Genomic DNA, 23,270 nt, shown 5'->3' on the forward strand with positions numbered 1-23,270 from the left:
CAGTTCTTTTTCTTTCTCTCTCTCTCGCGCGCGCGCTCACATTAAAAACAACATTATTAACAAGAAGAAGAGTATATGATGTCAAAACGGAGAGTTCAGACGGTGCAGTTCGACCAGACTTCTGCAATCCCGACCCCTTACGTCGTTCATTTGTGCTCTTTGCTCGAAATCGCGTGCCAACCAAACTCAGAGGTTAAAGGGATTTCTTCGGTAGGGAAAAAGAAACGACTCGATGACGATGATTTTGATGAGAGGGAAGAAGAAGAGGAGGAGAGGAAAAAGTATTACGACGCGGAAAACGCGTACGAGAGTTTAACCTTGAAGTTTCGAAAAAAAATCGTTCGGTTCGTGACGAAAGAGGTTTTGATGGAGAGAGGGAAGACGTCGTCGTCGAATGGATTGGTGTTGTGCGAACCAGATTCGGAGGAGTTTTGGAGACGAGTGTATCGGTTTTTTGTGCTTCCTTCTTCCTCCAAGAAGAAGAAGAAGACAAAGAAGAAGAGCGAAGAAGAAGAAGACGAAGAGATGGAAGTGTCGAGAGCGAATAATAATAATGGTTACGATGAATACGAAGAAGAGTACGCTGATGATGATGATGATGATGATGATGAAACGAGATGCGATAAAGCGCAGCAAATCGAGGATTTCTTCCACGTGTTGCAAACGAAGGAGAAGTATTTACTCGAGTCGGTTGACGAACTGGTGAGAAAATTTGAACGTCTGCCGAGATGTTTAGCGAGGGAGGCGAGAGATTGTTTCGCGGTGTCGAGCGGTGAAGATTTAGCGGTGAGGAAGATTGATCCGGAAAGTGTGTGCGGGAGGTTTTTACGACGACAGTTAGTTGAATTTGAGCGCTTGTCGTTTGACGGCGTGTGCGAGTGTCACGAGATGTTGAGAAGGTATCGGGAGGATTTCGATGCGTTCGTGAACGCGGCGGCGGAAGAGATGAACGGTGGAGAGAAAGGAGAAGTTACTTTTTTGCTGCACAGAACGTGCAAAGCGAACGAACGCGCGATTGTGGACACGTTGGTGGAGAAGTGCGAACGATTAGGGGTTAAGAAGAGTTCGGCGAAGGAAGAGGAAAGTAACGACGAGGAGGACGAAACGCTTCCGTTTGGCATCGCTATGGGTTTAGGAGGTATTCTTGACCCGAGAGAGAAAGATACCAGCACTAGAAATACTAACAGTCGCAGCAATAGTGGGAATTCTGGTCTTCCGACGAAGAACAACAAGAGCGTAGGCGCGGTGCTTCGTAAAGTTTTAGCGGAACATGAGAACACGGCGATTCACAACAGGCATCCGCGCGCGAGACACGTGGAGAGTTTAAAACAAAAAGATGTCGTCAACGCTTTGTTCCATTTACACAGACACTTTGAAATAAACGGAGATATCCCCGCGGACGAGTCTGTTTTGTTGCACGAGTTGATTAGCGCTGGCGGTGGAGGAAGTCGCAGCGCGCACTCCATAACGCCCGTGTCGCAATCTGGAAGACGAGCAGCGGAGGCTTTAATTGCGCTCGGCGCAACGCACGCGCAGTTTCAACATCGAAAAGAAACCGCGAGAGCGTTAGAAGAGGCGACGCGAATCGCGCAGCAATCTGGAGATGAAGACGCATTAGCGAAGGCGTTAGCGTTGAGTGGGCTTTTAGCCGAGTCGGAGTATTTCGACGATGACGACGACGACGTGGACGTAGACGAGGATGAAGATAGCGATGAGGACGACGACGAGCCTTTCGAAGAATATTTAGACAACATCAAACAACAACAACAACGACAACAACAACAACAAAAGTATAGTTCCTCGACATCCTCTTCGTTATCTTCGTCTTCATCAGTCTTGAAAAAAGCGAAGCGATCTCGAACACTTTTACGTCGGTGTTTAAAGCTTGGAAGACAGTTGAAAAATCCCGCGCTGGCGAGCTACGCCGAGTTGGCGTTAGCTAGACAAGTGGCGGCGTTTCCGAACGATGCTGGAAGAGACCGCGTTATGGAGGAACGCAGAGCGGCATTAACGAGCAAAAACGCTGGCGTAGCGGCTGCAACGACGAAAGGTACCACCTCGTTCGTTTCCGCGCCTACATCGACTCAAATATCTGCACCAGAAGTTGTTGAAAAAGCTATTCAAAACGTCGAAGTTTTGTCGCATAAAACAACGCTCGTTGCTTCCGCGCCAGCTACGAGAACGACCGCAGAACATATGCGCAAACAAGAGATAATTTTACGAGAAAAGGGCGCTTCGAATAACCCGTCTTCCGGAAATACCGGAGGTGCGAACGGCGGCGCGAATACCACCGGACAACAACAAACGCAAGGCGGCGGTAACCAATCGCTTGATGCCATCGCCGTCGCACAGGCGACGTCTTTGATTCGAATGAACGAAATATATCCCGCTTCTTCATCCACGATGGCGTCTTCCTCAACATCTGGTGGGAAAGTTACGCACACGTCTTTAGGCACCTTACAACGTTACGCCACTTTTGACACCGCCAAAGAAACGAAAAACGCCATCAACTGTTTGCGCACGCCGGCGTTTTCGATGCAATCGACGACGTGGTCGACGCGAGGCGACGACGGGTTAGCGAGGGTTGCCACTTTGAAAGCATTATCCGAGGGTACTTTGAAAGATGCTTCGCCCGTGGACGCCGCGCGAGCATTTGCAGTTTTATCGAAATCCACGCAAAGGACGAGAGGTACCAAACGCGCGTTGATGGAACTCGAAAAAGCGGAATCGCGTTTGCGCGAACACGTGGATGATAACGAGGAAGTTTCGAGAGAGTTGAACGCGGCGAGAATTTCGATACTATTCGACGATGCTATCGCACGGAACGAGTGTTTCGAAGCGAACGAGTGCATGCGACAGATGCACGCGTTGGTTCATCCGATTGGCGAGAAGACGGATTCGAGTGCGGTATTAGAGGCGAATCGGGCGTTGGCTGAAATTTACGCCATGAACAGAAACTACGCAGAATCATTCGAAAGCTTTCTGAGAGGTGCAGATATTCTGACCTTCGCTTCCTCCCAACTCGAAAGCGATTCGTCGATGAAAAACGGAAATAGCAGCGCGGACCCGAGAAACGCGATGCACGTTTTGAAATCGGAGTTGGGCGTCGCGGAGACGTTTAAGAATTCGCAAAACTACGCGTTTGCATTGTTGAGAGCGTTAGGAGTGGATAAGCGCGCGACAGATTTAGGCGTCGACCAGTACGCGTTGTTCGCGAAACTTATCGTCGCGGAGTGTTTGATTGAATTGAAAGGCTCGCACGCGAACTTGGGCAAACTCTATTTGGAGAAGTACTCGAGAGCGTTTTTAAGCTCGAACGAGCTGCGCTTACGAGCTCGGTTTCATTTGATCAACGCCAAAGCGTCTTTGGAAGTCAACATCCAAGATGAAACGGACGAGGAAATGGAAGAAACGATTGAATCTATCGTCGATGACCTGAACCGTGCCTCTTTATTCGGAGAAAAGCTCGGCAACATCGACATCGTCAAAGAATCGCAATATTTACTCGCGCAGACGTACCATTTCACGAACGATGTTGAGAATCGTAACGAGGCCTCCAGAGCGTTTCGCGAACTCAGTCAACAGTATTACAATCATTATTAATAATAATTAAGTGTTTCATAGATACTACCGGTATATTAGGAATAGCAACTGAGTAATAACAACAGCAACAACAACGCAGCAAATTAGTATATTACCATCGGTACCGTACCGTGAAGTGTATTAATAGATAGATATTATTATTATTATTATTATTATTAAAGCATATTAGTAGTAATATTAGCATGTTACCATCGGTACCGTACCACGATGGTGTATTATTAATAGATAAGCAAGTATTATTAGTACTGTTATTATTATTACGCGCTCGCGGCTGCGGCGTCGAATCCGAATTGTTTATCGTGCACGTAGACCAACTTGCAATCTTCCAAATATTTCGCGTCGTGTATGCGCCCACCTTCGATGTACCCCGCATCGCCTTTGTTCAAAATTAACGGTTTCCCGTCCTCGACGAGTTTCTCCCCGTCTTTTTTGAAGAATTGCACGGACATTTTCCCTTCTATGACCACGGTCATGTCATCGACCGATGCGAATGCGGAGGCTCTGAACTTCCCCGTTCCCACATTTCCATCATCACATCGACGCCGTTCTCGTCCGTGGGGACAGTTCCTCGCATGGTAAACCCCGCGGGTGTCTCCGGAACGACTTTGTGGTGCTTCCAAACGCCAGAGGTGGCAGACGTGGACATTGTTCTTATTAAAGGGTTCGATGCGAGTATGAATCGATTGCAGGCGGCGCGAAGCATGTGTGTGACAGATAGAATAGATATTGTGACGTGGATGTTTGTTTCCTCAATTTTATCTAAAAACTATTTGTAGCCGTCAAAAACGCATATCATCTCACGATCAGCTTTTAGAAGAAGTAAAAAGAAAGCTCTCGAAGAACGCTTGAACGCCACCGGCGAGACGACGATCGGTGTCGTCTTCTTCCTCCTCTTCTTGTTTTTCTTCTTGTTTTTCTTCTTCATTTTCGTGAGAGAGTGTTTGCGCGTCGCTAGAGCTAAGAACGCTGTTATTGTCTACTATTTTGTCTTGTTTTTCTTCTTCTTCTTCTTCTTCTTCTTCTGTTTCTTCTTCTTCTTCTTCTAGAATGGAATCGAGTAACTGTTCTTCCACGTCGCCGTTGGCTTCTACGTCTTCTTCCAAAAATGGTTTTGGCGTTCCGACGAAAGCAGACGCCGCGCATAACAGCATCGCGGAACAGCCGATTATGGTAATCAAGACGACGAAGAGAATCCGGGTCCATTTGATGGTGACGTGCGCACTCGCCAACGTGGCTGAGATGTCTTCCGTTCGCGCGTTGAACATTCGGAGAACTATCGCGTCTGTTTGGTTCGTCGTCGTTCCAATCGGGACGCCGAGGGTAAAGATACCCAAGGTATTCGGTACGGCATTTGGAGCGATATCGTCGTCGTCGTTGAACTTGGAGTAAGTTAAAGAGAGAACTTTAATCTGATCATCGTCTACCCCTTTATTATTATTATTCGAGGAATACGCCAAAATCGGTTCAATCGGTGATTTCAGTTTCGAGGAAACTAAAATCGCTTTGCTCGAGAACATTTGTAATCGAAACATTCCGTCGTTTTTCTTTTGTCTCTCTAAAGCAACCACGTAATCATCAACCGCTTGGAACGCTATCGGTTCGTATTCTCGAGAAACTATGTAGGAAAAACTCGAAACGTCGCCATCTACCTTTATTCCGTCGTCCTCGTTCAACTCCGCACAAAACCCGTTATAAATCACTCTCCCTCCGGCTCGTCTCGTTTCCAAACACATCGCGCACAACTTTTCTTTTTGATGTTCAGAACTCTCTCTATTCACGTGAAAGAGCGTAAACACTTCCTTATTCTTCGCGCAGTGCACGCTCACGCTTTCTTGAAATGGTTTCGTGATGTTCTTTACGTTCCCCGGCTTTTCTTCATCGTATCCCAAAACCTCCCCGTCCTCTCGCAACGCGAATACGGAGGATGAAACAGACGACGACGTCGTCACCGCTTTGATCCTTCCGTCTCCGCTAAAATATCTACCAACCTCTGCCCCTTTTCCTCCCACGTTTACCAAACTCCTCCTCGTCGCTCGATTCTTGTTCTTTGTTCTCGAAAACACGAGTTCCATCGTCACGAATTCGCCGGTGGATTCGTATACTTCCATCGCCGGTCCTCTTCTGTCGTCTGAATATCTCGCACCAATCACATCTTTCAACGAGAACGATTTCGTCGTTTCCTCGTCGTCGTCTTCGTTTTTTAACGACCACCGCACGTTCCCGGATCGTTCAAACAACCATCGAGCTCTGTTCCCCACATCAGCAGCGTTTGAAGAAGAAGAAGAAGAAGAAGAACCACCGAGAAAACTTTGACGACGACCTTTCGCATCATCATTTTCATCATCATCGTTAAAACCACCACTCCTCCTCAAAAACGTATTCTTTGAATCCTCCTCCTCCTCCTCAAACTCGGCAACAAAAGCAGACGACGAGACGAACAAAAGAGAAAAGAGGACAAAAACGCCGTGAAATCGCAATAATGGAAGTTTCACCACCATTTTCATCACCAAAACCTCTAAGATGATGTTGACGATGTTTTTTCTGTCTTCGCCATTTTCGTGTCTTGTCTCTCGAATTGTAGTGAGAGAGGAGACTTGTGTGTTTGACCAAAAAAATGAAAAAATGAAAAATTTGCTTCAAAAAGAAACACAAAACTATGAATCATATGACGACGAGAGCGAATATGAGAACAATGACAACAACAATAAGAACAATACGAAGCAGTACTCGCAAGAGCAGAAGTCCGTCTTCTGTGCATTTGTCTCCGAGGAGGAGGAGGAGGAGAGGGTGCTTTTGTGTCGGTGCTCTTTCTAATAAAGACGACGACGCGAAAATGACGTTTCAAAATCGAACGAAAGATGATGATGATGATGATGATGACGACGAAAACAACAAAAACGAAGAATACTCCAAAGCTGCGCTCACGGCGCGATTATCCAACTATTGCTACAAAAACAACTTGAAAGAGTTGTTAGAATCGGACGGGTATTCACTCGTGTACGAGAAATACACCTCGGTGACGAGAGTCTACATCGCGGATAGAAAAATTGGGTTCGATGAAATGAAGAAAGAAGATATCGTGGAAAGAACTATCGTGGCGAGAGGCGCGGTGTGGGGCGACGACCAGAACGTGGATAGGATTCGATTATCGAATCAAATTAGTAAAGTTTGGCCGACGCAAGTGCACCCGGATGTACCAGTCGGGTGTCACACGGGCGTGTACGAGATGACCGAGGAGTTCTTCAACGAAATAACGCCGTACATCAAAGGACCGGACGTAGGGGAAGAAGTGAAGAAGTTGACGTTTTGCGGACATTCGTTGGGAGGATCGATTGCGATGATATTAGCGGCTTGGACGAAATTGAGATTAGATGTGGATTGTGTGAAGATGAAAGTAAACGTGCACACGTACGGGTCGCCGAACGTTTTGGCGTTGGACATGTCGCTGTTGAACAAAATGGAAAAGGAAGAGAAGGAGACGTTTCGAGGGTACCCGAAATCGGCGTTGGATGCGATTGGTTTGGAAGAATCTACGTTGAGAGCGCACGTTTTGAGCAACGATATCGTTCCCAGGATGTGGTTATCGCACGATCCAGTGTTTAACACCTTGAAATCGAACGAATGGGGCGCGAATTTATTGAAATGGAAAGAAGAAACGTTCGGGAGAAGAGGCATGTTAACCATGGATCGATTTTTATACGAAGTGAGTGGATATTTGATTTTTTTAGAGCTAGGGAACGATAACGCGGCAAAACGAGCGGTGGTTAAAGAGACTGCGAACTTAGAGACGCATTTGGAACGGTTAACGTGGCAGCTGGAAGATTTCACGTCTGGCGCGCAGAACAATCCGTTGAGGGCGTTGGCGCCGGCGTTGGAACACAACTCTCAGAATTACGTAGACGTCATGCAATACCTGGCGGTGAACGCGTTGTTGGTAAAGAGGAAACAGTGAATTAATAGGAATAGGAATAGGAATAGAATACAATACAATACTTGATACGTACAAAAGTTTTCTTCTCGTTTATTTCTTCTTTCTGGCAGCTTTGGCTTCCTCTCGTTCCTGGATCCGTCGTTGCGCTCGGTTGAGTTTTTTCGGAGCAACATCCGCTGGTTGTCCAGCACTAGCACTATTATCACTACTCCCAGCCGACGCCGGTGGGGTTGAGTGACTCACCCATAATTGAGATACCCATTTCTCGCACCCGTTCTCCGCCTCTGTGGCCGTGTGTAACGTCCTCGGATCCGGCATCGCCGCCACGCTCGCGGGGAAGAAAACCAAGCACTTCCCTTTTTTCGGTTGGACATCCAAATCTAAATACTCGAATCGAGTGACTCCACCATTCGGAACATCGTTCAAATACACCAAGACCGTCGCTCTTCTCTGATACCCTTTCTCCGTGGCGATGCCAATCGGAAACGCGTCTTCGTGTTTCTTAAAATATTCTCCGCCGCTATAATGCGCAACTTGCGGCAACTCGAACGCCCACTCGCTCTTCCCACCCGCCGGTGCTTTAAACGCGTTCTTTTTTGTACTCAATCCTCGTATATCAGGCAATAATTTCTCCGCGCTCGCTAAAATCGCCTTCTTACTCGCGTGATTTTCCAACCCGTGCGAGTTCAACGCCACCGTCTTACTCGTGCGAATGTTCTCGTTCGCGGCGCCGCCGCCTATGGCGGAGACTTTTAAACCACCGCTCGTTTTCGCCGCTAATACTAAATTGTCGCACTCCTGTTCCGAGATGAACTCCTCCACCGTAAATATTGGAGGATCCAGGTTCAACACTGAAATTTTCGTCTCGTCGTACGTTTCGTCCATGGACATGAACTCGTACGCTAAAAACCTTCGGAAGGAGACTTTGAAATCCTCGTTTTGTGCGGACAATCGCATGCCCCCAGAAGCGAGCTGTTCCGGAGGAATTTTCGATAACGTTTGTCGTTCGTGCGCGGGAATAAACGCAGGCTGGGGTTGTTGTTGAGAAGTGCTGCTCGTCGGAGATCCTTCGGCGGCGTTCACCGTCGTCTTTGGTTTACTAAAACGTGATGACAAAGAAATAGGTTTGTTTGTTCTTCTTCTTCTTCCACTTCTCAAAACCTCGAAATTGTTGTTGTTGGTCGTCGTCCTCCGAAAAGAAGAAGAAGACAAAGAAGAAGAGCGAACAACGCGCGTTACTGACGACGACGAGGACACGCGACTGGCATCAAAAGGAGTAGTCGCAACCGTCGTCATGATGGTGAGTCGTCGTCCTTCTTTTGTTTGCGAAGAAAGAAAAGAAAAGAAAGAGGGGTTGGTCTCTCACTCTTTTTTTTTTGACGGCTTCAAAGCTTTTTGTCAATTTTAACAACACGCAGACCCCCTTTTCTCTTCTCTTCTTCAGAAAAAAAAAAATCAACTCGTCAAAATCATCATCATCATGGCCAGAAGAGATGATGATGCAGAGCACACAAAACGACGCACGAATAGCGTTGAGAATAGCAGTAGCGAAGACGATTCAGAAGATGATGAAAAGAGTCAAACATATCTCGGCTTTAGCGGCCGAATGGTCTCTTCAAAAGACGTCTACGAATTGGACGCTTTTGCCACGAAAGTTGGCGGCGAACCAAATTTCAAGTTCGCCAACGATGATGATGACGCGTCCGAAAGAGCGAATAATGTGTTTTTGAGAGAGGAGCAAATGCGATGTACATCGTGCGAGAGTAAACTCTCGCTGATTTTCCAGGCGTACGCGCCGTTGACAAGGACGAGAGACGGAACAGAGGAAGATATTCTCGAGCGAACGTTGTACGTGTTTTCGTGCACAAATTTTCAAAACTGTTGTCCTCCTCCTAATAGCGAATCGACGATGGGAGGAAAGTGGCGAGCGTTTCGAGTGCAAAAGAGAACACGGAAAGGGAATGAGACCACGAGCGAAAATAGAAGGGATGTGAATAATGCGAAGAAGGAAGAGTGTTTGAATGAAAACGAAAATTTGTTTGGAACGAACGACGATTGGGGATGCGCGGAGAGCAAAGACGATTGGAACGGCGAAGCGAAGAATGGAGCGAAGAAAGAAGAGGAAGAGTCTTTGGAGCAGCTGACGAAACAGTTGGACGAGGTGATGTTGAAAGAAAAAGAGAGGAAAAAGGCGGTCGAGTTGCTCGAAGAAGAAGAAGGAGGCGATGAAACACTCATTGAATCGTATCACGAAGACGCCCCAAACGCGTTGCCGGAATTTTACGTGTGTTCAGATTTGGAGCCTACGAAGGCCGAGGCGAAGAGAAAGGCGTTAGGTTTGAGTGCGAAAGTAGATTCCATGTTGAATAAGTACGCGCAAGAGGAAGGTTTGGAGGTTTCGGAGATTGAGAAGAGTTTGCTCGCGTTGCACGCCGGAGGGAAAGCCGTGGAGATGAAGGACATGATGGACGAATCTGGGACGAAGGAAGTGTCTTCCTCGTGGCAAGGCGAAACGTACGAAAAAGGCGAATCCATCAACGCGTCCGAACAGTATTTGAAATTTCAAAAACGCATAGCTCGAGCGCCGGCGCAAATCGCTCGATATTGCTTTCGAACGCGCGATTGCGATATCGTTTGGCCAGACGGCGATTTGCCGACGAGAAAATCAAAACCGTGCGAGAAATGCAAAGGCAAACGCGAAATGGAGTTACAGTTAACCCCTGGATTGTTAAAAGAAATCGAAGACGCTTTACGATTGCGCGCGAAGGCTGGGAGGAAAGGTGGGATTTCGGAATCCGATGCGATTGCGTTCGATTTCAATTCTGTAGGAATCTGGACGTGCACAAACTCGTGTTTCGATGGGAGCGAGACGACGTGCGTTCGGGAGGAGGAGGTTTTCGTCGCGACGGATGGTATAGACCAATCCGTATTAGCAAAATTAGCCGCCGCTATATAGAAGTAAATAATACGAATATTTAAGAGCTACTATCATACTGTATTTTCTAAAAATTCTAAATTACATTACTACATGCGCGAAACTATATCGGCGACGCGCTCAACAGTCGCTTTTCTAATGCTTTCGTCGTGGAAGAGTTTCAACTCGACGCGGTACCGTTTCAATTCGTTCGCCATTTCTTTAGTGACCTCACAAATGGACGAGTTGTTATTTGACTCGTTAATTTCTTCTTCTTCATCATCAACATCGATTTGGGCGTTGTTAAACTTCTCAAATATTCGCGAGCTCGCTATTTCAGCGCCCTCGCTCGCGTCGATCCATTGGAACTGCTTTTCCGATCGAAGCCACGTGAATTGTCTCTTCGCGTACATTCTCGTTTCTCTTTGTAACTCGTCGATAAACTCGAGGAGTAAAGTGGCGTCATTGTTTATCGACGACTCACTGTTATTCTCTTTTTCACGCTTACATTTCAGTAAATAATCGATCGCTTGCGCGTACCCGATCGCTCTCGACGCCGAATTCGTATTCGGCTTCACGCCTTCTCTCAACAAATACGCCGCTTCGTCCAATATGCCGTTTGCAACCATCTCTTCGACTCTTTGATCCATTCTTCGATATAAATCGACTCTGTTCATCGACAACGCGTAACAGTGAAACTGTTTACTCTCATCTTTGACTGGTTGAAACGATCCTTTCGGTTTTCCTCCGGAAACGTCTAAGATTTCCAACGCTCTCGTTAATCGATACCAGTCGTTTCGAGCTAATTTCCCGGCGGTTTCCGAATCCCCTCGCTGTTTTAAGTACTTGATGGCTTCATCCCACGCCTGCGCTTTATTCCCATCATCGTCATCATCGTTATTACTACTAGTATTACTATATCGATCTCGTATCTCTCGCACTTCCTTTTCTGCTCTCAAACTGCTCTCTTTCGTCGATTTCGGCACGTTCGGCTTCCCGTCGGTTAACCATTTCACGTACATCCCGGTCCCGCCGCACACGATCGGTACTTTCCCTCTCGCGTGAATATCGTCTATGTACCCATTCGCTAACTCATAAAACTCCCCGACATCAAAATCTTCCGTCACAGGTGATTTCAAATCCAACATGTGATGTCGAATCGATTGCATGTCTTCTTTAGAAAGTTTCGCGGAACCGACGTTCAAGTTTCGATACACTTGCACAGAGTCGGCGGAGACTATTTCTCCGTCGACGCGTTTCGCGATGGAGATGGCCACGGAGGATTTCCCCACCGACGTTGGACCTGAAATTACCAACACTCGTTTTTTCTTCTTCTTCTTTCTGTTTTCGTCTGAATCGTCTGAACTACTTTGAATCGTCGCGCTGCTTTTTTGTTGACATCGAATTTCCAACTGTTTTCCAATTCCAATGCCTCGTTGTTCTCGTTGTTGTTGTTGTCTTCTTCTTCCTCCTCTTCCTCTTCCTCCTCCTCTCGTCTGAATCGTCCTACTCGTCGTCGTCGTCGTCGCGAGGGGGAGAAGAGCAGCGCGAGCAGCGTGAGGAGCACAACGAGCAGCCCTCATCATCATCATCATCCTCAGAGATTATGTTGTGTTGATGTGTGTTCAGTGCCAAATCTCTCTCTGTCTCTTCTGTTTGTTTGTTTGTGTGTTTTATGGTTGTTGTTGATTTTGAAGAAAAAATTTTGCATGAGAAAAAAGAAGCAAAAAAATAAAATGTCTCCGAAGCCGCCATTTTTATTGGTGTCGTTGGTGTTCCATCACTCTACACATCATCATCATCATCATGTCAAACAACAACACGAATAACGCGATGAAACGCGTCGAACGCTTGAAAACGCACTTTGTCGTTTCTGCGCCTCTTTTAAATAACGAGAGTTCTACTACGAATAACAGTTTCGTGGAACGACAGGAGACGTCTTTCTTTTCCTCTCCGTTCGGGGTGCGTTCGTTTGTGTATTGTTTTTTTCTTCATCTTTGATGTGTTGTGTGTTGTGCGCGTTTTTATCATCATCCTTGAAGTCGTCGTTGTCGTCTCTCACAGCAAATCATCTCTTCTTTCTAAATAAATGTAGTCGTCGAAACACCCAGACGACGTGGTCATCGTCTGCGCGTTAAGAACGCCAATCACTCGCGCGAGAAAAGGCGGATTAAAAGACACCACCGCGGACGATCTCGTGGCAACGGTTTTAGCTGCCGCTTTAAGAGAGACGGAGAATATCAACGCGAACGATATCGGCGACGTGGTCGTTGGATCAGTTTTAGGAGATTCGAGTCAACGCGCGAACGAGTGTAGAATTGGAATGTTTTTAGCCGGGTTCCCGGTGAAAGTTCCCGTGAGAACGGTGAACAGACAGTGTTCGAGCGGATTGCAAGCGTGCGCGGACGTGGCGAGCGCGATTAAAGCCGGATATTACGAGGTTGGCATCGCGGCTGGCGTGGAGACGATGAGTAAGAATCCCATGAAATGGGACGGAGGGTTCAACCCAAAAGCCGCGAGCGTGACGAACGCGCAGAATTGTTTGATTCCTATGGGAGTCACGAGTGAAAACGTCGCCGCGAAGTGGCACATTTCGAGAGAGACGCAAGACGCGTTCGCCGCGGAGAGTCACCGGAGAGCCGCCGAGGCGAGACGAAACGGGAAGTTTAAGAGTCAAATTGTGCCAGTGGTGACGAAAATTATCGATAAAGAGACGAAAGAGGAGAAAGAAATCGTCGTATCTGAGGACGACGGGATTCGAGAGGGCGTGACGGTGGAAAATTTAGCAAAGTTGAAACCGGTGTTTAAAAAAGGCGGGAGCACGACAGCCGGGAACGCGAGTCAAGTCAGCGACGGCGCCGGGGTAGTTATTTTGTGTAAACGATCGTACGCGACGAAAAACGGGTTGAAAATTATGGCCAAATGGAAATCGTTCAGCGCGGTTGGGTGTCCGCCGGAAATTATGGGCATTGGTCCAGCCGTGGCCATTCCGGACGCGTGCGAGAGAGCCGGCGTGAAAGTTTCGGATATCAATTTATTCGAGTTGAACGAAGCGTTCGCGAGTCAAGCGTCGTATTGCGTGAACCATTTGAAGCTGAGCAAGGATATCGTAAACGTAAACGGAGGGGCTATCGCGCTCGGGCACCCGTTAGGGGCGACCGGGGCGAGATGCATGGCGACGTTGTTGCACGAGATGCATAGCAGAGACGCGTCGTGTAAGCTCGGAGTAGTGTCGATGTGTATCGGAAGCGGGATGGGCGCCGCCGCCGTCGTGGAAAGAGAGTAATATACGAATTACTATTATATAATAGAGGTATTTAATATGATATAACGAAACAGGAATGTACATACAAATGATTGATTTGATGATGTTGATATTATTACTAAACATTACTGATTTGCTTCTTCTAGTTTTTGCTATCTATCATTTTAAATATTTTCTTCCTCTTCTTCTTCTTCTTCTTCTTCTTCTTCTTCTTCTTCTTCTTCTTCGGCGTCTTCGAACGCGGCGAGGTCGTCTCTCGACCCACACGAAGCGGAAACGGACGACGTGTGTCCTCCACCAAGGACAAATTCTGCTGCGTCCAACTTTAACCTCGAAACCGCCGCGGTTGCTTTCTCCGCCAGGCCTTTACCTCGTCCTCTGCTGAAACCTGAAGTACCGTCCGGGCCTTTCGAAAGCGTGAATTGAGAACCGACGAACTGTGGTCTTGGCGAATCGCGTCCGTTGTTATCACTTCCCATGGCTGAGTTTGACCTTGTTGGCGTCGAAACTCCAGCATTCGGACCTTCTTTCGTTCGTTTAATACGTTTCGCCGTGTACTCTTTATTCTCGCCTTGCGATTGGTTCACGAAATACGTCGCCTCGTCGCCTTCGAATAAGGTCACGCCGCCATCCACATCCGCGCCGTGGAAGAACGCTTTTCCGATTTCGCCGGTATCTGGATCGCTGTGCGAAAAAAAGCCATACGAACCTTCGCTTTTCGCACTCACAACGGTACCGGTAAATTGAACTAATTTCACTTTCGTCGCGAACTGTTTCTTCTCGTCTCGTTTATCAGTGGCGACGCAAAAAGAAACCAAATCTCCGGGTTTCGGATTGCAGTTTCGGTCGACGACGGTTTTAAATTTGTAACTTTGCGAAGTTCCGCCCGCGTTTTCGACGACAACCGTTCCATTGTTGCTCGCATTGGACGAAAATGAGGATTTTCCGAAACTTCGACCGGAGGCAAATACCAGGCGTTCTTTACAGACGCCTCGAATGCTTCGTTCATCGACGGTTTCAAAGACTACTTTCGAGCCTTCTGGAGCTTCGCACACGTCGTGTGCGACCATTGCGTCTCTTTTTTGATCTCTGTGGACAGTGAATTGAACGATTTTTCCCACTTTCGGGTTTTCGAAATTCTTCAATTGTGTGAAATGGAAAAACACATCCTCCACGCGTTCTTCGCATTTGATGAAACCGAAACCGTTCTTGATGACGGCAATTTTACCCAATTCTAACGAAACCGAAGAATCATTTTGCTGTTCCGACGACGATGCATTTTCTTCTTCCCCAGATGCCGGCGCTTCTACGTATTTTTTACCATTTTTGCTATTATTACTCTCGTCGACGACGTTTACTTTCTTCTTACCCCAGGAATCACCATCGATGCCGTCTTTATCGAGCAAAGCGGCGTTTTTCTCTTTCTCGGCGAGCTTACGCTGAAGTCTGAGTTCCGACTCGATCGCTCGAACGGTTTCCTCGTCGCATAATTGAACGTTTATTGCGTTTGCTTTCTTACCTTTAGCGCTCCCTGTACTCACCTTGACGATTTCAAAACTTACCGCGGTGCCGACGGTCAACTTTCCTACATCCGTCTTGTCTTTTAAAGCCGTGTAATGAAAGAATAAACCTTGTTCTTCTCTCCTGTTGCCGTTGTTGTGCGAAGGCATTCTGCCGTGCGCTTTCTGAATAAACCCGAACGATTGCGAGAGTTTATCGACGCGTCCGTAGGATGTTGGAATCTCTTCGAAATACTCGTCTTCTTCTTCTTCCTCGATTTTTTTATCTTGGTCGTCGTCGTTTTCATCTCCTTCCTTCTTCTTCGTTTTCTTCTCTTCAACGCCTCCTCCTTCTATCGGCGCTATGTCTACGACCACGTATTTTCTCGTCGTCGGTTCTCGACCTAAACTAAACTGAACTTTCATTCCTTGCTTCAACTTTTTCTTACAACTCTCCGCGACGTTCGCGCCGGCGAATTCGAGCTCCATAAGCTTCTTCTTCTCCTCTTCTTTGTTCTCCTTTGTTGATGTTAGTAAAGAACACGACACGCACCCACCGTACGCTTCGTGTTTCGTTTTCCCTTTCAACCCTCTTTTCACCACACCTTCCACCTGTTCCTGTATAATTTTCACTCTCAAATCTCCTTTCGAACATCGCATGACGTCCGTCGCTTTGTGCGTTTTTCCTTCCTTGTTCTCGTTTTGTTGTTTCCCGCCTGTTCCTTTTTCTTGTCCTCCTCGGACGACTTTAAACTTCACCATATCTCCGGCCAGTAACGGTCGATCCTCTTCTTCTTCTCCTTCTTTTTGTTGTAACTCTGGGTTTTTAAAGTACTCGGTGATGTGGAAAAACAGTTGCGCTTGCGCGCGTAGAGTCGGTACACGCTTTGATGATGATGATGATGTTGCATCAACATCATCAAAAACAACAACATCATCATCATCACAAATATCCTCCTCCTCGGGGTCGTAATAATCGTGCGTTAACCGTAAAAAACCAAACGAGTCTTTCAAAACGACCACCGTTCCAAAACACGACGACTGCTCTTTTCCTTCTTTATCGTCATCCCTTCTTCTTCTTGTTGTTGTTGTTGTTGTCTTCTTCTGTATCATTATTAGTATTCTTCCTAATATTCTTAGGAAAACACAAAAGAAGGGTGTGACGCTCTTTTCATCATTCGTAGGTGGTCTCGAATAAAAGAAGAAGCAGACAAAAAAAGAAAAAAAAGAAAAAAAAGAAAAAAAAAGGCTGACACACAAACAAACAAAAGGGGAAGGAAGCAAAACAACTGTTTGAGGGGGAAATTTTATCAGATATTTCCTCATTTACTCACACACACACACACTCATATTCATCATCATGTCGTCACCACTGCTCGAGAACGTGGTGAAAGCGGTCTCACCGTCCATGCACGCGAAATTGTACCCGTTATCTTCGAGTAGTTTTAATACTACTCACGAGAAGACGAAGTCGTCGTCCCCGTTGTCGTCGAATTTGATTTCATCATCATCGGGGAAGAAAAATTCAGTTGCTAGGAAGACGACTTCTTTTTCGAGCGGCGGTGGAGAGAAGAAGATAAAGAAGATAAAGAAGAGCGTAAAAGAGGATTCCTCCGAAGACGAAGAAGACGACGACGAGCCGCAGTGCACGCCGGAGAAAGAGGAAGTGAACGAGATATTGCCGAAATCACCGCACAAATCGGCGCTGAAACCTCTCGAATTACGACTGGCTGCTCGTTTTGGCCAAGACTCGCCGAGACGAAAATCGATATCGTTCGCGAACGAGGAAGAGTTTCAAGTGAAATTGATTCCAAAGAATCAAACCGGGACACCGGAAGTGACGTGCATGATTTCTGGGTCTATGAAGAGGAAAGTTGGGGAAGCAGAGAGATTGGCGCAAGAGTCCTGGGGGTTATCCGTGTTGAGCGGGAAAAGAGAGAGGAAGCCGTCGAGGATATCGTTTACGTGCAACAAGAACACGAATACTACTGCATCGACGACGACGCCGACGTCTTCGAACGAAGATAAAGAGAATGAGAACAACGATAAGAACAATAATAACAATAAGAAACCGAGGCGTTCGTCTGTGTCGTTCAAACCGGCGTGTTCGGACGACGAAGATACGACGCCCCCTACGAGAAAATCGGGCGCGAGGAAAGTGCAAGATACGCCGGCGACGAAAAAGTCACACAACACGAACAACAACAACTCCAACATGACGCCATCGCCAAATTCATCGATTGAAACAAACAAGACGAACAAGACGGCCCCGTTAACGAGTGGTGGGTTGAAGAGCCGACCCCAAGCGCCGAATAATACGCCCGCCAATACGAACGGGAACGAGATTTTCAACCTCGAAGGCTTTGATTTGTTTCGATCGACGCCGAACGCGAAAGCCATTCGCGACGCGTTGTTTGAAACCAAAGAGGAGGACGCGAAAGACGACATCGCAGCGACGAAGTGTTTGAACGATTGCGAAAAGTTGTTAAAGTCGCAGCCGCCAGCGATGGAACTCGCCCAAGCTCTCGAAAAGTTGGCGGAGCCGCAAGTGACTCCCGGGAGAGCCGTGATGGAATGGTTGAGCGATGCAGAGAACCACTCCAACGAGGACGAGAACGAAGAGGAAGAAGAATTTGACGAAGGCAAGGAGAACGCGAAGACGCCGCCTTCTTCGACGAAAAGCAGCAACAAGTCTCCGGCGACGCTATGCATCAAGGCGAAAAAGTCAAAGAAAATGTCAAAGAAGATGAAGAAGAACAAGAAAGAAAAGAGCATGTCGTACGCGTTAGCGTTGAAGTTCGAGCAATTGCACAACGCTTTAGAGCAAACGCAGCTGGCGTTGCTCAAAGAAAGAAAGAAGACGATGAAATTAAGAAAGCTTTTGCTCGAAGCGGCGGAAAGAGAGAACAACAAAGAGGAAAGAAAAGTGAGCACCAAGAGTTTGACGGAAGAGAAGACAGAAAAGAAAAAAAACGATACGACGTGCGTGATGTGCAATGAAATAAACGACACGGTGAAAGTTACGATGCGATGCGTCAAGTGCAACTGCTTCGCGCACGGCAAATGCTGCAAGCCGGCTTTGCGACGAGCGCCAAAGGAATGGACGTGCCCAAAATGTTAAAGCGACACCTATTTTTAATACATAAATACGATCTCATAAAAAAAATACTGGTAGTACAAAATAACTCCTTTCACTTTTGGCTGTTCTTCTTTCGTTTGCTCTGTTCCAGTTGATCTTGCAACACGATGAGCGCGTCTTGCGCTGCTGCCAGCTTGGCCTTAAATTCTTCGATCGAACTTTCGAAATTTTCCTGAGCGTCCCTCTCGTCCATCCATCCTTTCAAGCGTTCCAAAGGCGCCGGAGACGACTCAGAACGATCAACTTCGGCCACATCTTCTTTCTCTTCGACAACTTCTACCGTCGGCAGCGGTGTGGTGACTTTCACTTCTTCCGCTACTTCTTTCTCGACGAGTTTTGTTTCTACCGATACCGCTTCTATTTCTTCGTTGCTACTATTACTATCTCTAGTACTACTACTACTACTACTAATACCACTACTCTCTACTTCGAAACCCACTTCTTTCTTCTCTTCTTCTTCTTTTTCTTCTTTTCCCTTACCATCTCGACCGATATTTGTCGCTACCAACGCCATGCTCAACACCGCCGCCCCGACGCCAACTCCAAAAGATGTCGTAAACGGCACCGAGGCGGTTACGCTTCGCGGGACGACTTGTATTAAGGATGCAGTACTGGCATCGCTTTTATTCGTCGTCTCCACTTTTAAGCGCTCAATCTTTCTCATTATTGCTTCTTTCGCGTTCTCGGGCACGAGTCGTAAGATTTTCTTCACGTTTTGTTCTTTCTCTTCTGTCGTCGTCTCATCAGTCGGAGACGTCGTCGATGGAGAAGAAGATGAAACGATCTCCTTCTCCTTCTCAACAGTAGTCTTCTCTTCATCTGTGCTGCTCGTAATCATCATCGTCGTCATCTTTGCGCGTTCAATAATCTTATACCCAACATCAGCATCGCCAACATTTCCTTCAAAATCGCTCACGATCAATTCCTCTCCGACTTGTAAAGTTCTCCGCGTACCTAACCCGTTCAATCGAACAATATCTGGAATCGATATCCCGTTCTCTTTGGAGACGATCGATAAAGTTTGCTGCGGTTGGACTTTCACGATGATTTTTTTCTTATTAACAACACTATTATTATTCGTTGTTGTTGTTGATGATGATGATGATGATGGTGATGATGAAGGTGATGCGGTCGCACGAGGAGTCACGCATAAAGTAGTCGTGCGAAAAGTCGCACTACTGCTCCTTTTACGCGAGGAGATCGGCGTCGCGTGAGGAGGAGGAGGAGCCGTCGGTAGCAGCAGCCGCGGCAGAAACAAAGCGTTCATAGGGGTAGTGGTGAACATCTCTTCTATTCTGAAAGTAGTCGAGAGCTTTCGAGTGAAACTTTTTTTGTGAAGCCGAAGAAAATTCTTCATTTGTTTTTGATTCGTCAAATTCATACTTCTGCGGTTTTTTTAACAAAAGTCGTCAAAACACTTTAACAGAAGACACTCTATTATTATTATTATGTTTACTTCTTCTTTTGTGACTGCGACGACCTCCTCTCTCTCCTCCACATCCTCCTCCCGTTTTGCTCGGCTCCGGCGGCCGGGCAAACAGAGTACTCTCATCGCTACTTTTCGGGAAAGAAGAAGAGACAAAAATTCGGTGATGATGTTGAGAAGAACAACACCTAGTAGCAACAACAACAAAAGAAGAAGGAACAAAACGAACGCGTTGTTGGAAGGCGAAGAAGCCTTATCATCGCTAGATGTGACGTATCCGATCGCTTTACTTCTAGGATTAAGTTTAGGTTTTGGCATCGCCCGAATAATCGTGTACACGCGCTTGCAATACATCGCGGCGAAATTCTTGACGTTGCGAATATTTCAACCGGACGCGAGAGTGCTGGAGTACGATTGCGGGAACAGCGGAAGAAACTTGTATTATTATCCAAAAAACGTGAAGTTTGTCACGTATAAAGGTCCAGAGGTGAAAGGAGATCTTTTAGGGCAGATCTCCGTTCAGGCGGAGATTCCCGTGCAGATTGAAACCGCGGCGTACGAGAAGAGTTTGTCCGGGATGCGGGAGGAGTCGATGGACGCGGTGGTCAGTACCGGGGCATTTACGCGAGTGTTGAAGGAAAAAGGAAGAGAAGTTTTAGGAGATGTGCTGAAAGAAAGCTCGAGAGTGTTGAAATCAGACGGTCAAGCGGCGATGATTTTCATCGAGCCGAAATCGGACGAGTTGATGGACGTTTTAGAGAAGAACGGCCGAGCGCTCTTTAACCCGATGGAAGTGGACGAGAAGTGGGAGACGTTACCGCTATTTCCGTATTTAATTGGAACGATGACGAAGAAAGAGAGAGGTAGCAGTAGTAATATCAATAGTGACGGAGAAAAGCCGAAGAGTGAATTGCAATCTATTCGGAGCAGACGCAAGCCGAAGAAATAATGAATTATTTCATTTAGGTATTAGGTAGGGAGCGCTAATAAAACTACGAGTATATCGAATTAGAAGAAGACATCTTCTCTGCTATGCTTCCTCCATAGACGCTTGCTCCTCTCCTTTCTTCTCCCCTTCTTTCTCTCCTCCTTCTTTCTCTCCTTTTCCATCTTCTACTACTTCTTTTTCTTCTAACATCTCTCTAAAAGTTTGACACAAGTGATTCTTCCTTCCGTCGGTGATAATCTTCTTGTCCAAAAACGGGTTCACGCCTAAACTCGAATCTGACGACCCACACGCCGGACAGTAATTCGATTGCCCGACGATCATCTTCGAGCTAATGCACTGGAAGCAAAACGAGTGCAAACATTCCGTCTGTTGTTGTTTGTTTGATAAAAGTAAAAAGAGAGAGGAGAGAGAGGAGAAACATTTTTAAAAATCATCATTTAAAAAAACTAATAAAAAACATACCACCGTGTTCGCCTCTCTGAGTATATTCTTGCACATTTCGCACGTTAAGCTCGCTCTCAAAATATCCGCGTCCACTTCGATGTGCTCCAACGCCGGGTTTATGCTCGCGTTTTGTCCTCGGCGTCTTTTCAACATATTATTATTTTTTATTTTTTTATGCAGAAAACAACAACACCTGCAAAAAGCAGAAAGATTTTTTCCTTTTTTTCTTTTTCACTTGTTTTTGCAGCCCGCACACTGACTGATGATGATCACACTGATGATGCATGAAACACAAAAAACAACACACATTATTATTAGTCGAACTCGCACAAAGTTTGGACATCACAAAAATCACCAAAAGTGAATGGATGAGAAAAAATGATGTCCACCTCTTCTTCGAACAACGCCTCTCGGTTACTTCGGAAATCAGCTCTGAACGCGACACGATTTTCCACGACGAAAACGCCGTGGTTTTTCGCGGCTGTTTGTTTTCTGTGGGCGTCGTTTTTAACCGTCACCATGCTTTCGTCGAACGAACAAAGTTTAGAATTCAATCGAGAGCGAATGAATCGAGAAATTGAAGCACGAGTGACGCGCGAATTGGTGAAACGAGAGAAGAAGTTAAAGAAGAAGAAATTGTTGGTTCCTTCAGCAGATGAAGAAGAAGAAGAAGAAGAAGAAGAAGAAGAAGAAGAAGAAGAAAATAGCGGTAATAAGAACAACAGGGAGAGAATCCGAAAAGGCCCGTTAGCCGGGGCGTACAGAAGTAGAAATCGCCAAGCAGCAGCATTAGCAGCGGAGAAGAGTGATAAAAATAATGAAAAAAGACAGTTTAAAGGTCCGTTTGGTCGCGTGGAACGTCTCATATTCGAGAAAGGCCAGGCGAAGAAGAAACTGGAACTGGAACACCTGGAGAAAGAGAGAACGAGACGGGCGTTGGACGCGCACTTGGAAGACGCGGACGAGGACGAAGAGAAGACGCCGGGAGATACGTTGGACGTGGAGGAGAAGATACAAGAGGCGTTGGGCGGAGCGCTTGAGAGAGAGAAATCGCACGACGAGGAAGAGGACGAAGACGAGAAAAGGAGACGATTGATTGAGATGGATGGTAGTGATAGTGCGACGGAAAGCGAGCCCTTAACAACATTTCCGCAAAGCATATACGGGCAAGCGCACTTACTCAAAGATTTACCGGGCTTTCCGGAAATGCCGCCGTTGGTGTTGAGTGCGGTTAAACCGAAAGCGTATTTGTTTAGAAACTTTCTCTCGGCGGAAGAGTGCGATCATTTGATGAAGTTGGCTAAAGCAGAGTTGGCGCCGAGTACCGTGGTTGGCGCCGGTGGTACCTCGGTGCCTTCCACCATCCGAACTTCTGCGGGAATGTTTCTTCGCAAAGCCGCGGATAAAACTTTGGAAAATATAGAATATAGAATAGCCGCGGCTTCGGGGACGCCCGAACCGAACGGTGAAGGCATGCAAATCTTGCGCTACGATGTTGGTCAGAAATACGATCCGCACTTTGATTACTTCCACGACGCGGTTAATCCTTCGCCGAAACGAGGAGGCCAACGCATGGCCACCATGCTGATTTACTTGGAAAACACCAAGGAAGGCGGAGAGACTATATTTCCGAGAGGTACGAGAGCTGAGACGTTTGATTTAACGGAAGAAGGTAATCCTCACGAGTGGTCCGAATGTACCAAACACGGCTTACCGGTGAAATCTGTCAAAGGCGATGCCCTGTTATTTTGGTCGTTGACGGATGATTATAAACTGGACATGGGAAGTTTACACGGCGCGTGCCCAGTTGTCAAAGGCCAAAAATGGACCGCAGTGAAATGGATACGAGTAGCTAAGTTCGATGGGATGTTCACTTCTCCGTTACCGATGCCGGCGTTATCGAGACGCACGGAACAACACGGCAAGTGCGTGGACGAATGGGACGAGTGCGCGAAATGGGCGAAAGACGGTTGGTGTGAAAAAAATAAGGACTTTATGGTTTCGAACGGTGGCGCGAGGGATAGTAAAGGCCCCGCGTGTCCAGTCTCCTGTAACGTCCCGTGTCCGGAACAATAGTAATAGATACAATAGAAAGTGCCG

General features: G+C 46.8%; 14 protein-coding genes across 14 annotated transcripts; 7 read left to right on the top strand and 7 right to left on the bottom strand.

Moving 5' to 3' along the window:
• Window positions 1–75: 75 nt before the first annotated feature.
• Bathy05g04700 (unknown protein) lies at window positions 76–3,603 on the top strand (the record flags this gene model as incomplete). The annotated part of the gene is made up of 1 exon (XM_007512875.1): window positions 76–3,603. One exon carries the CDS (start codon window positions 76–78, stop codon window positions 3,601–3,603), a length of 3,528 nt encoding a protein of 1,175 aa, XP_007512937.1.
• A 257-nt stretch (window positions 3,604–3,860) lies between these two features.
• On the bottom strand, window positions 3,861–4,249 carry Bathy05g04710 (predicted protein; the record flags this gene model as incomplete). Its single annotated transcript, XM_007513266.1, has 2 exons — window positions 3,861–4,060; window positions 4,111–4,249. 2 exons carry the CDS (start codon window positions 4,247–4,249, stop codon window positions 3,861–3,863), a joined length of 339 nt encoding a protein of 112 aa, XP_007513328.1.
• A 157-nt stretch (window positions 4,250–4,406) lies between these two features.
• Bathy05g04720 (unknown protein) lies at window positions 4,407–6,101 on the bottom strand (the record flags this gene model as incomplete). The annotated part of the gene is made up of 1 exon (XM_007512903.1): window positions 4,407–6,101. One exon carries the CDS (start codon window positions 6,099–6,101, stop codon window positions 4,407–4,409), a length of 1,695 nt encoding a protein of 564 aa, XP_007512965.1.
• Window positions 6,102–6,436: 335 nt separating this feature from the next.
• Bathy05g04730 (predicted protein) lies at window positions 6,437–7,555 on the top strand (the record flags this gene model as incomplete). The annotated part of the gene is made up of 1 exon (XM_007512889.1): window positions 6,437–7,555. One exon carries the CDS (start codon window positions 6,437–6,439, stop codon window positions 7,553–7,555), a length of 1,119 nt encoding a protein of 372 aa, XP_007512951.1.
• Window positions 7,556–7,624: 69 nt separating this feature from the next.
• Bathy05g04740 (predicted protein) lies at window positions 7,625–8,830 on the bottom strand (the record flags this gene model as incomplete). The annotated part of the gene is made up of 1 exon (XM_007513134.1): window positions 7,625–8,830. The coding sequence occupies one exon, from the start codon at window positions 8,828–8,830 to the stop codon at window positions 7,625–7,627; it is 1,206 nt and encodes a 401-aa protein (XP_007513196.1).
• A 184-nt stretch (window positions 8,831–9,014) lies between these two features.
• On the top strand, window positions 9,015–10,490 carry Bathy05g04750 (predicted protein; the record flags this gene model as incomplete). Its single annotated transcript, XM_007513243.1, has 1 exon — window positions 9,015–10,490. The coding sequence occupies one exon, from the start codon at window positions 9,015–9,017 to the stop codon at window positions 10,488–10,490; it is 1,476 nt and encodes a 491-aa protein (XP_007513305.1).
• Window positions 10,491–10,558: 68 nt separating this feature from the next.
• Bathy05g04760 (tRNA delta(2)-isopentenylpyrophosphate transferase) lies at window positions 10,559–12,031 on the bottom strand (the record flags this gene model as incomplete). Its single annotated transcript, XM_007513007.1, has 1 exon — window positions 10,559–12,031. The coding sequence occupies one exon, from the start codon at window positions 12,029–12,031 to the stop codon at window positions 10,559–10,561; it is 1,473 nt and encodes a 490-aa protein (XP_007513069.1).
• Window positions 12,032–12,254: 223 nt separating this feature from the next.
• Window positions 12,255–13,734, top strand: Bathy05g04770 (the record flags this gene model as incomplete). Its single annotated transcript, XM_007513107.1, has 2 exons — window positions 12,255–12,410; window positions 12,544–13,734. The coding sequence occupies 2 exons, from the start codon at window positions 12,255–12,257 to the stop codon at window positions 13,732–13,734; spliced, it is 1,347 nt and encodes a 448-aa protein (XP_007513169.1).
• Window positions 13,735–13,877: 143 nt separating this feature from the next.
• Bathy05g04780 (cold-shock protein) lies at window positions 13,878–16,325 on the bottom strand (the record flags this gene model as incomplete). Its single annotated transcript, XM_007512904.1, has 1 exon — window positions 13,878–16,325. The coding sequence occupies one exon, from the start codon at window positions 16,323–16,325 to the stop codon at window positions 13,878–13,880; it is 2,448 nt and encodes an 815-aa protein (XP_007512966.1).
• A 247-nt stretch (window positions 16,326–16,572) lies between these two features.
• Bathy05g04790 (unknown protein) lies at window positions 16,573–18,333 on the top strand (the record flags this gene model as incomplete). Its single annotated transcript, XM_007513236.1, has 1 exon — window positions 16,573–18,333. The coding sequence occupies one exon, from the start codon at window positions 16,573–16,575 to the stop codon at window positions 18,331–18,333; it is 1,761 nt and encodes a 586-aa protein (XP_007513298.1).
• Window positions 18,334–18,403: 70 nt separating this feature from the next.
• Bathy05g04800 (unknown protein) lies at window positions 18,404–19,708 on the bottom strand (the record flags this gene model as incomplete). The annotated part of the gene is made up of 1 exon (XM_007513300.1): window positions 18,404–19,708. The coding sequence occupies one exon, from the start codon at window positions 19,706–19,708 to the stop codon at window positions 18,404–18,406; it is 1,305 nt and encodes a 434-aa protein (XP_007513362.1).
• A 238-nt stretch (window positions 19,709–19,946) lies between these two features.
• On the top strand, window positions 19,947–20,726 carry Bathy05g04810 (predicted protein; the record flags this gene model as incomplete). Its single annotated transcript, XM_007513164.1, has 1 exon — window positions 19,947–20,726. One exon carries the CDS (start codon window positions 19,947–19,949, stop codon window positions 20,724–20,726), a length of 780 nt encoding a protein of 259 aa, XP_007513226.1.
• An 81-nt stretch (window positions 20,727–20,807) lies between these two features.
• Window positions 20,808–21,323, bottom strand: Bathy05g04820 (predicted protein; the record flags this gene model as incomplete). Its single annotated transcript, XM_007513317.1, has 2 exons — window positions 20,808–21,092; window positions 21,189–21,323. The coding sequence occupies 2 exons, from the start codon at window positions 21,321–21,323 to the stop codon at window positions 20,808–20,810; spliced, it is 420 nt and encodes a 139-aa protein (XP_007513379.1).
• A 228-nt stretch (window positions 21,324–21,551) lies between these two features.
• On the top strand, window positions 21,552–23,246 carry Bathy05g04830 (predicted protein; the record flags this gene model as incomplete). Its single annotated transcript, XM_007513055.1, has 1 exon — window positions 21,552–23,246. One exon carries the CDS (start codon window positions 21,552–21,554, stop codon window positions 23,244–23,246), a length of 1,695 nt encoding a protein of 564 aa, XP_007513117.1.
• Between the last annotated feature and the right edge of the window lie 24 nt (window positions 23,247–23,270).

This window comes from Bathycoccus prasinos (genome assembly GCF_002220235.1).
Source record: "Bathycoccus prasinos genomic : chromosome_5".
NCBI classification, from domain to species: domain Eukaryota; kingdom Viridiplantae; phylum Chlorophyta; class Mamiellophyceae; order Mamiellales; family Bathycoccaceae; genus Bathycoccus; species Bathycoccus prasinos.